Raw genomic sequence first — 12219 nt, forward strand, 5'->3', positions numbered from 1 at the left:
GGTAAAGCCAGGAGCCAAGAACACAAAAGCAAAGGGAGCAGCATTTTGGCCCTCAAGGAGTTCAGAACCAGGAAAAAGAAAGAGCTGCAGTCAGCAGTGACACTGCAGTATAATAGGGACAGCGACACAGGTGTGAGCAGATGATCTGACAGCAAAGAGGACAGAACTCTCCAAGCCTTGGCTGTAAGCTCCTTGAGGGTAGGGGCCCTTCCTGTGCACATATTCTTACAGCCCCAGATCCTAAAGCCAGCCATTTCAGACCCATAAAAAATGTTTGCTAACTGAGCAGACAAAGTAACTGACGGAGCTGATGCTGTGTCTCCCCTTCCTACTTACCGTCCAGTATTTGGGGGAACAGCCTCTAACTACATGACTTTTGGTTATATATGATCGTTACCTCTAAAATGTAACAAAGACACGGTTTTAAATTCCGGTGGCAATTTGTCCTCCTCTTATTCTGCAGACTTCATCACACAAATCTTTACAAACCCGACTTCATTCAAATCCAACCGTTCAAAATTCTCCGGAAGATGAGAAGCGAAGGAAAAGTATTAACTGACAAGTTTGGAAAAGAAAACCTGATCTGGTACTTACATGGATTTGTTAAAGTTTCCAACAACCCCAGGAGCCTCACCAGGAGTCGGATAACGGAAACAGGGATTGTTGGCATTACAGATAATCCCCTGAACCCACGGAAGTGTTCCTGCAGAGGGCATGGCTTTGTTTGGAAAGTGGCCTATTGAAATGAAGGAGAAAAAAAAACACAGGGAGAAACATGACTTCATTTTAAGTGATTTTGAGACTTGACAGGAGCCCTTACCTCTTTTGGCCTCATACATACAATGTCCCACTCCCCACATCCCAAAGACCTGCCTCCTCTGGATTAATCTGACCCTGGGTTGGGCACTGGCATCAGTTAGCAGGCCTTTGCGACCACAGGCAAGGTTCTTAATCTTACTTGGATATCATCTGTAGATGGGGTTCATGATTCCAACCTTAAAGCAGTGATGAGAAGAGTAAATTAGACCATATAGGGAAAGTGCCTGATGTGTAGCAAGCACTTGATCATTAGTTCACCTGCTATGCCCTGCCTCACCCTTCAAAGATATGGGAGGTCCTTGAGGATGGCTTCATTCAATTGCTTAACTAAGGAGAACACCACAGCAAAATAAAGTGGCTGATGAAGAATACTGAAGGAGTCAGTGGGCATACCTGGGAGTAGAACCCACATTTCCAAGCCCCTTGTCTTCTACCCATGGCCTCCTTTATAATCCACTTCTCCTCAATCTCCTTTTGTACTGTTCTCTGTTTTCCAAATGTTAGTTTCACTCAAAAGCGCCTCAAGGTCATCCAATAAACATGCTGACTTGGGGTCGGAAGTCACCTGTGAAGCTACATTTTTCTTTGTTTTTGTTGTTTCATTGCTTATCAAAACAAGGAAGCCCTATCCAATAGGTCATCTTCTCACTCTCCTCTTGCTGCATTACAGAGCAGCTTCTTTACAGACAGGCTGACTTGGCACATTTGGTCTAGGTACTGGGCTTCAAAGGCACAGTTTGGTTTGTGACAGTCATCAGTGGGTGCTGCTTATAAGGATCAAGATAAATGTGCCCTGGCCTAGGGGCCCTTAACCTGAGGACCAAGGATTCCTTTGGGCAGAAAGACTATGGCTCTAGCTTTCATCATATTTGGAGGTTATCTGTGGCCCCAAAAGAGTTAAGGACTATTAAGAACCATGGCTCTAGGTGGTAAAGAGTTGAGTCATTTCTTGGGCTTTGGGATCAGACCAACTGGGATTCATTTACAGTCCCTGCAACTCCCTAGGCAGGGATTTTGGCCAAGTCACCAAAGCCCTAACTCTTGTTTCCTCGTCTGTAAAATGGTAATAGTACAATCTGCTTCGCAGAGCTGTGGTATTGCATGAGCTCTCATAGGCAAGCACTTAGGAGAGTGCCTCACTCTGAGTAAAGGCTCAATGAATGGGCCTATTATGATTATTAAGTCATAGATATGGAGGAATGTGGTGGTGAACCTACTGTTACTGCCCAGCCTGGAACACTCCCTTCCCATCTCACAGCTACCACCTTCCTCCAAAGCAGTAATCCTGTTTTAATTAGCTTTCTATTTTCATGCAAATATGCTATCAGAGACTTCCAAGAAGTTACCCCAGAGCCAGGACTTGCAGTGCTTTGCATTTCAGTATTGGGGCCCTTCTATCTGCCCTTTTCTTCTATCCATACTCCAATCAGAGAGACAACATCCAAAGCAAAGATGTGACAAGATCTGATTCACTGGGCCCACCCTCTGCAGGGACACTGGCCTGTTGAACATTTACTTAATCTCCTTATCTCCCTGTTAATAGTTCAAGGAAAACCAAACAAGGCCCCTTGCCTAAATCAGCTGCTCCTACTTTGGGGGAGATTTATGTAGCCCAACCAAATACTCGAAGGACCAAGGGATTCGCCCCTTTAAACTCCAGAAGGTACTGGCACCAAAGACAGGGTTGTGTTGGTCAAAGGCGGCATGACGTAGTAGAAGGTGAAAGTAATGAAGGTTGTACTTCGGTGGGTGAAGCAAAGACCCTCCCCTGTAGGTTGTGCCCATAAAACAAAAGGAGAATAAGGACTTGGGATTGGGTACAGAGGATGATAATGAAATAGCATAAGGGGCTCCTAGAGCCCAGGCAAGTCAGCAGGACCCTGGTGGCTCTGGGTCAAACTGGAAAAGTTATATGAAGAATTATACACCAATCCTTTATTCCCAGAGGCAAGAGCCTCTGTAAGCTCCACCTTAGCTCTCAACTTCCTCAGCTCTGCCCTTCCAGGCAGCTCCCTAGAAGGTAGCGAGAACAGGAAGTAAGGTTGCGAGAAGTATATAGGTGAATGGAAAAAGTCTTATCTGTCTTATACAGACATAAAAATTTCACAACATTTCTGAGAATATACACTTTGGAGTCAGAGGGATCTGGGTTCAAAACTCAACTAATTGCCCAAGGTCATAAAGCAGCAGAGCTAGGATTCAAACAAACCGCAATTTGTCTGATGGCAAAATGCTACTTCCATTACACTATCTTGCCAGCTTATATATAATTCCAGAAAGAAAGAATAGCCTAGCAGAGTTTGGCCTAATATGAGTACCTTGGTGGGGCTCAGAGTAATGTCTTAAATAAAATCAAATTTGTCTTTACTCATCAATCAGCAAAATCTCTTTGGGGTTTCAAAAGAGGAAGTGCAATTAACTCGCATGCCCATACATGAGTGAAGATTTCATTTTCTACTCTTTTCCTTTTTGGAGAAATAAATCATGTCGATGAAATATTTTTAGGTCTTGTGATTTAACAAACAAAACAAAACAAAACTTGAATGTCTAATGTGTGTCAGCAAATTAGCAGGTAAATTACTGTTGTGTGTCTTCGAGTCAATTCCAACTCATAGAGACCCTGTAAGACAGAGTAGAATCACCCCATAGGGTTTCCCAGGCCATAGCCTTTATGGGAGCAGATCACCAGGTATTTTCTCACAGGAATAGCTGGTGGGTTTGAACTACCGACCTTTCAGTTAGCAGCCAAGCACTTAACCACTATGCCACCAGGGTTCCTCAGCAGGTGAATGTGCTGCAAAGGAGTCCTGGTGGAGCAACGGTTAAGTGCTCGGCTGCTAATTGAAAGGTCGGTAGTTCAAACCCACCAGCTATTCCTGTGAGAAAATACCTGGTGATCTGCTCCCATAGAGATTACAGCCTAGGAAACTCTACGGAGCTTCTGTCTTACAGGATTGCTATGAGTCGGAAGCAACTCTACAGCACATAACAACACGTGCGTGAAAGAGATGAGATGAGATCAGGACAAGAATACAACTAAAGGGTGCCCCGGCCCCATCACTACCCTGAAGAACAGGTTTCTTTCTGCAAGCCCATGGGGGCTGATGGGTGTGAGAGAAGCTGACTAGTGGCAGGGAAAGTGACTGAGGCAGTGGAACAGAGCTTCCAGCTAACCACTCAAGTAAGTGTTGATCCTTTAGATTGGAACAACCCATGCCGTTGAGTCCAGCAGAGAAAGAGACTGTCGCTGTGGGCTGATAACACTCACAACAAATGTATGAGGTAAGTATTACTAATCCCCTTTTAGAGATGAGGAAACTGAGCTACCAGCTGTAGTACCAGCTATGGTGGTCACTTGTCCAAGGGAACACAGTAAGTGCTGAGGCCCAGATTCACACTCAGGAAATGTGACATCTAGAGCTTGAGGTCTTAGCCACTGCATTGTATTTTCTACGCCCATTATAAAGGATATCATCAAGGCACATGATTGGGAGCCAGACGACTTGAGGAATCGACTCAACGGCAGTGGGAAACCAGCTTCCAGATGGCATTAATGCTGCTGGTCTGCAGACCAAACTTTGAGTAGAGTTTAGAGGGTCAAATCAGAGGTGTGCCCGTGCACACACACACGTACACAGTTTTTGGAAACCCTGGTGGTGTAATGGTTAGGTGCTACAGCTGCTAACCCAAAGGTCAGCAGTTCAGATCCACCAGGCGCTCCTTGGAAACTCTACGGGGCAGTTCTACTCTGTCCTATAGGGTCGCTATGAGTTGGAACTGACTCAACGGCGCTGGGTCTGGTTTTCTGGTTTTTATCACTTATTAGATGTGTGGCTTTGGGCAAGTAGCTGCACCTCCCTGGGCCTCAATTTACTTATCAAGAAATTAAAACAAATGATGATAAAAGTAAGAAAGCTGACTATAGAAGACTGTTAAGAGAAGCACTTGAGATAGTATTAGTCAAACTGTGAAGTTCTATACAAATACTACTTAAAGCTATATGTTCCATGATTTGCAACTGTGTAATAAAGACATACGCATATGAAAAAGACTGGCAGGGACCAGATGACACTGGTGTTACAGCATGGTTTTAAGGGGGCTTTTAATCACTACTTTCTGAAGTACCTGTGAAGTTATTTCATTTTCATGATTTAAAATGTATGAAACAGACATTGGTTTTTATTATAATTACTATTATCACCCTTCCCTACAACTGAAACTAATCTTCTAAGTTCATGCCTTTACCAAAATTTTGAAAACCTAGATTTTCAGTCCTAAACCTTTGTGGTGTTTCTTAAGGTTAGCTTCCTTGGAAAAACCAAATTTAGCTCATGCCCATTGCCTGGATTTTGCTTGCCAATGGTAAGCCTCAAGCATGACTCTACACATACTCACATTCATGTTGTTCGTAGGGTGGGTAGCTTAGCCGAACAGACATCAGGATCAGGAAGATAAATAGAGGCCAGGCCACTTCCAGCAACAGCTGACACTGGGCAGGAAATAAGACAGAGCACTGTGAATTTAAAAAAAATCACACGGATGCCTAACACTACTGGGCTGTGGGAAATACAGAAAAAAGTTCATTAAAAAATTGATCAATGTCTCCAGCCTCTCCCACTACTCACTAACTTTCCATTTAAACTATAAATAACATTAAATTGTTTGTAGTTCTCCCCCTATAACATTCTATTCCAGGCTTCTATGCCTTCCTGAAGCAAAGGAATATGCTGCCATCGTGCTTCATCTAGCTCACTTCTACTCATTCTTCAAGACTCACCCTGGTATAATTTCCTTTACTAAAATCTCAGGCTGAGTTAGCAGCCCTTTTCCTGTGTTCTAACAGTACCCCCTGCATATTCCTCCCACAGAACTTTCTTCAACACCCTGAAATCACCGGTTTCTATCACTGGCTTTCACATCAACTATGAGTACCTTGAGGGCAGGCACTGGGTCCTAGTCATCTTTGCATTCCCAGCTTTAGCACAGAACCAGGTAGGTACCGGCCACTTGTTGAAAGGAGACAGCCAGGGTAACCTGCTGTGCTAAATTAAATACACCCCACCTCTGCTCCTCTAAACACACACAAGGTTGCTCCCCCTGGGGCTAAAAAGAGGGCTCCAAAGGATAAGGAAAATTCACACACAGTTCAGTATTGACTTGTGTGTACTCTAGACTGGAAAGACTTGGGAATGATGCAAAGTCCTTTCCCATCTTCTCCAGTGGGTTAGAGGATCGTGAAATTTATAAGCAAGCCTGATCCACTGGTTAAAGCAATGAGGTTTCTCTAAAGGAAAACCCTACTTAGCGAGTTACCAAGGGATAAAGAGGAAGAGGGACAAGAAGTCACTGAACATAATTTAATTGAACCAGTGGTGTTCAGGTTAGTTACACTGCCTGAAATCTCTCGTCTCTTCCATTTCTTTCATTTCCAGATTCCAAGTTCTAATTAGAACAAACACCAAAGAGCCCAGGAAGTCATGGGGCCTTGTGGCTAACAGTAATTGTGACCGTGGTTTCAGAGTCACAAAGCCAAGGCTAGTATGTAATTCTTCCTTTTTTTAAACAATAGAAGTTTTTTCTTGGTCCTAAAATCCACATATTCACACTGTAAAAAATTTGAGAATAAAAAAATATTAAAAAGTAGAAAAACGTAAATATAAATCACCCTGAATCCTATTTCCCAGAGATAATCCCTAGTAAACTGAACCCACAACAATGGCTCTCTGTTAATATATGTCTTTTTTTCTATGTCTACATAATACTTTTTTTCCTTCAAAATTGAGATTGTACAACACATACAATTTTTTATTCTACTTTTTCATTTAACATCTTACTGGTGGTATTTTCCATAACATAAAATATTCTCTTAAAATATGATTTTTAGTGGCCCCTGGCTATTTTACTCTATAAATAGGTCATAATGAATTTAACTCTTTTGGCTTGGCTCTTCAGAGTGTTTTTGGTTTTTTGTTTGTTTTGGCATTTTAAGTAACCTGTCCTGAATTTCCAAAGATCTTTTATTAGCTCATATTAAACTGTTTTTTGAAACCTTCTTTTTGGAAGGAAATACAACAAAATGATAACACTAGATGTACTGTGATGATAATATTGATTTTTTTTTTTATACTTTCCTGTGTTTTCTAAATTTTCCATAATGAGCACGTATTACTTCTCCAATGTGACAAAAAAAAAACACTGTTACCCTGTAACTCTGAAGAATGGTTTACTGTAAACAGCACACCAGGAAATACAATGAGACAAATGGGTCCCTCTCTGAGAGAAAGCATGCTGATGACTAGGTTCCCAAGAGCAAGGATGGGGCTGGCCTTGCTAATTATTTCTGTAAACCATCCCAAAGAGCAACACACACTGAAATCTCCAAGTTTGAAATGGCATTCAGTCTTTTCTACCAGCTGAATTCCCCAGGTCCTCTTTGCCTTTATTAGCACCAGGCACTGCAGGGGCCCTATTTACATAGGAGCTCCTCGCCTAGTGTCACTTTCTTCTCACTAAGCCTTCCACATGATGAAGGCTTAAAAGATGTTTGTTGGTCAGGGAATGAACTGAAGTTTATAAAATAATGACAGTGGAAACATAAATGAGAAAGCAATTTGGCAGTATGTATTTTTTTATTCAAAAGACATGTTTATTCCCTTTGACCAAGTAATAAATATTTCTGGGAATTCATCCTGAAGAACTAAATTTAAAATATCAAAAAGTTATATACATGAAGTTATGCACTCATTGAGACATTATAATTGCAAAATATTGGAAACAACTTAATTGCACAGCAATACAGGAATGACTAAATTATGGCACATCTGCTTGACAATGCAGTCATTAAAACAATGTTTATGAAACACAAAAACTGTTAACCACGTAATATTAAGTAAAAAAAGCAGAACACAAAATTGTAAGTACTCCAAGCTTACAGCTAAATAAAACCTGGAACAAGAGAGGAGGAAGAGTCGGGAAGAGGAGGAAGAAATGGAAGATATGACTAATTGCCTCCATGAACAACCGCTTTCTTTGCCATGAGACCAGAACTGGATTATGCCCAGCTACCATTACTGAACATTTTGATCAAAGATTCTATGGAAGACTCCTCATCAAAAGAGGCAAAATACAGAATAGAATTTCAAATTCTCATGTAATCCAGACTTTTTGGAGTCATGAAGGCCGGATGACTCGCCGAAACTATTGCCCTGAGGTAATAATCCTTAAATCTTAAACCTTAAAAATAACCCCTGAAGTCTTCTTAAAACCAAACAATAATTTAGCTTAATTAGTAAAGAATGCCTGCCTTGAGCACTGTTCTTTTTTAAGAGTTATCCATATGGGATCAAACTGACCACAGCAACTCAGTTTAGGGGGCAGTGAGTTTATGTTAATAGAAGAAGTACAATTCAGAAAATTAAAGTGAGAATGGTTGTACAACTTGAAGAATGTAATCACTGCCACTGAATTATACATGTAGAAATTGTTGAATTGGTGTATGCTCCATTGTGTATATTTTCAACAACAACAAAAAAAGCCATTAAAAAAACAAAAAAAAATCACCTACAAATATTGACAAAGAGTAAAAAAAATTTGTTTAATGGCAGGGCTGTGGACGAATTCAGAAAAAAAATAATGAACTTAAAGAAATAAAATTAAATGAAGAGCATAAGATGAATGGTCATCAAAACCTGAAGCTCTTAAGCTTCCACTTGTACTTCTAGGATAAATAGTAACTACCATTTATCTAAAACCCAATATGTACTAAAAATATTGTATATGGATCATTTCATTCAATTTTCAGAACAACCCTGTGAGGTAGGAACTACTGTTACCTCCACTTATACGGGGCAAAGATAAGGCTCAAGGAAGGGCAAGTTACAGAACTAGTCAGCGCCAGGGTTAAGATTAGAGGCCAGTTCTGCCTGACTTGAGAGGCCACATTCTTAACCGCTGTTCCAAATGAAATTCTACTTGGCAGAATAGGTAGGTAGGCCATGTAAGGAACGACCATGTAAGAAACGACCCCACTAGGTAGTATTGTCTAAAAATACTGGTTCTGTAAGGGTTAAATGGTCAGCCAATACTGAGCACCTAGTGTGTGCCACGGATTTTTACACATCTCATCTCTATTATTTAATGTTCACAATAACTCTGCGGGTTTGGTTGTATCATCACCATCGTAGAAGTGAAGAAACTGAGGTTTGGGAAGGTTCTGAGACACAGCCCGGTAAGAAAGTGCAATAGCATTCGAATTCCCTAAATTTGTGCTTTTGAACCCATCACGCTGATTCCAACGAAGTCTTGTTTGGGACACATTCCTTTTAAGATGGCCATTTTGAAAGGATCTAGCACTCCCAAGCCTGTCCAGGCACTGATCTGATCCAATGAATGAATCAAGCCTTACATTCCTGGACATCTCTCCAGCCCCCACATGTAGGACCCCTAGGGCAGCAGATGCTCAAATTATGTTCACTGATGGAAAAAAAAAAAAATGAATGGATCTTCCCCATGGCACTAACAGCAAAGGGTACAAAGAAAATCTCATAAATCACTTTCAACAGCTAAAGCTGTTGTGAAAAAATCATGGGAAGGGATAAGAGAAAGGTTGATGGTAATAAAAACGGCTAAAACTATAGGTTTTACTACAGACCAAAGTTCTAACTGCTTTACATATATTAACTCATTTGATCTTCAAACACCCTCTGGGTGCTATTATTATCCCTCATTTTACAGACGAAGAAACTGAGGTTCCGAGAGTTAATAAACTACTTAAGGATACCAGGCTGGTAAACGGTAGATCCAGGATTCAAAGCCGGTCTAACTCAAGGGTCCCTGCTCTTAGCCACTATGCACCCTGCCTCTTTGTGCCCTCTGCCCTATTAGCAGAGTATGCAGACTATTGATCTCTCAAAGCCTTTGCTGAGGTGAGGCACTAACACCTTTCTTAATGAAGAGACTGCCTCCAAAGCACCCAAACCAGAGAACTCATGAGAGACAAAATTTCATACACGCCCTTGTACCTGTACCTTTAAAATTATTTCTGTCATTAAACCGAAGGCACTTTCTAAACTCAAGGGGATGTTCTAGACAATTCTGTTCCTAATAGCCTTCCTCTAGAAACCTAACTTGGCTTCTTTCAGGATTGCCATTCTGGCTCCACTCACTATCAAAACCAGAATTTTTCCCCGTCTCTAAGGTTTAAGGTTAGCACAGCTCCTTAACATAGGCCCCCATAAACAGCTTGGAAATAAGGTTAACAAGTTACCGTTATAAACTCCTACAGAAAACTCTTCTAAGTCTTGCTTTGGTATCCGCCCGCTACCTCGCTCATGAGGTGGGGAGATATGGAGGAATCCTGTTTTCAAAAGGTGTTTCTCACCACGGTCAGAAACTTGAAAGATTTCTTTCAGTGATGAATGTTAAAATAATAATTCTGGTGTTTAAGTGAATGGCTACACTGAGCTGTCCTGGGCAGCACCAAACGATCACTTTGCACTTTTTCCATCTTGTTATTCCGCAGCTGAACATAGGGATAATACGCTCACAAGCTCTTCTAGAGCAGAGTTTCTCAACCTCAACACTACTGACATTTTGGGCCAGAAAATTCTTTGCTGTGGAGGCTGTCCTGTGCATTGTAGGACGTTTAGCAGCATCCCTGGACTCTATTCATTACGCTACAGTAGCACCCCATACCATCTCCAGCTGTGGCAATCAGATTTGTCTCCAGACATTACCAAATGTCCTCAGGGGGGAGGGCTGCCCCAGGTTGAGAACCGCTGCTCTACAGTTCTTGTGGGAATTAAATGTCATTCTGTGTAAAAAGCTTAGCAAAGAGCCTAGCACATTGTGGCTGCTATTACTACTACCACCATCATCAACATTCAACATGTATCAAACAATTTTTTAATCATCATTCAGAGCTGTGCCAAAATCTCACAGACTATCAATATCAACTTCCACCTGGATATTTACGCCTGACTTTCCTGCTGGTTGCAGAAGCTCATATACCACAATTCAATCACTTTGTGAATCCATTTAACTACCTAGCCTAAGGACACAGTCATGGTGCTCTTAAACTCTCAAGATTTACCCATATTAACTTGAAGTTGAGACAGGGCATGAGAACACAGAAAGCCAAAGGAATAAAATTTGGCCTTGGGCAAGAGTCTTCTGGGCAAAGGCAGCCAAAAAGTTTCATGCCATTCTAAAATAATAAGTCTCTGTTTCTTAGCATTGAGTTGAAAATTCTTGAGATCACAATGGGGTATGAAAAAGAAAAAAGATTAGAAAGGAAGAGATGAAAATGCCCTATAAAAGGGAAAGATTAGTCCAAAGGACCAATGGACCACATCTACCCTGGCCTCCACCAGACTGAGTCCAGCACAACTAGATGGTGCCCAGCTACCACCACTGACTATTCTGACAGGGATCACAATGGAGGGTCCTGGACAGAGCTGGGGATAAATGTAGAACAAAATTCTAACTCAAAAAGAAAAACCAGATTTGCTGGCCTGACAGAGACTGCAGAAATCCTGAGAGTATGGCCCCCGGACACTCTTTTTAGCTCAGTAATGAAGTCACTCCTGAGGCTCACCCTTCAGCCAAAGATTAGACAGGCCCATAAAACAAAACGAGACTAAAGGGGCACACCAACCCAGGGGCAAGGACAAGAAGGCAGGAGGAGACAGGACAGCTGATAATAGGGAACCCAAGGTTGAAAGGAGAGAGTGTTGGCATGTCGTGGGGTTGTTAACCAATGTTACAAAACAATATATCTAGTTTTTTCTGTAAACCTTCATCTAAAAGTACAATTTAAAAAAAGAAAATACCCTGTGTCAGGAATGTCAATGGCATCATCCCATGGTATGTTCCTAACCAGCAGATCCCTCCTCTTACTAATTTGTTGTGTGCCATTTAGTCAATACCAACTCATACTGACTCTGTAGGACAGAGCAGATCTGCCCCATGGGGCTTCGAAGCTATAATCTTTACGGAGCAGACTACTGCATCTTTCTTGCGTGGAGTAGCTGGTGGGTTCAAATCATCGACCTCAGCCAAGCATCTAGCCACTGTGAAACCAGGGCTCCTTCTTACTAACTTACTAACATACAAATCATGAAGCCTTACTTTCTTCATTTGTGAAACAGAAAAAATAATGCATACTTCTCAAAATTCCTGTCAGAATTGAAAAGATAATGGATATAAATGTATTTCGCAACTGCAAAATGCAGCCCACATGGAAGGAATTACTATTATAACTATGAAGATTATTTGGAAATACAGGAACATACATACCAAATAAAGTTAAATGAGAGAAGAAAACAGAGCACCAAGTATACTTATGTACATAATGATTGCAATTATACCCTTGGGCTATTGTCATTCAAGTCTCCTCAGTGA

General features: G+C 41.4%; 1 protein-coding gene across 1 annotated transcript in view; it reads right to left on the reverse strand.

Moving 5' to 3' along the window:
* The window catches only part of ABCA1 (ATP binding cassette subfamily A member 1), a 141178-nt gene that overhangs the window by 100511 nt on the left and 28448 nt on the right, over window positions 1-12219 (reverse strand). The window contains exons 3-4 of the mRNA XM_049897213.1: window positions 5215-5308; window positions 595-736 (exon numbers count right to left, since the gene is read on the reverse strand). Of these exons, the coding sequence (XP_049753170.1) occupies window positions 595-736; window positions 5215-5308 (236 nt within the window). The remainder of the gene's footprint in view (window positions 1-594; window positions 737-5214; window positions 5309-12219) is intronic.

The sequence above is a fragment of the Elephas maximus genome, chromosome 9, assembly GCF_024166365.1.
Source record: "Elephas maximus indicus isolate mEleMax1 chromosome 9, mEleMax1 primary haplotype, whole genome shotgun sequence".
NCBI lineage: Eukaryota > Metazoa > Chordata > Mammalia > Proboscidea > Elephantidae > Elephas > Elephas maximus.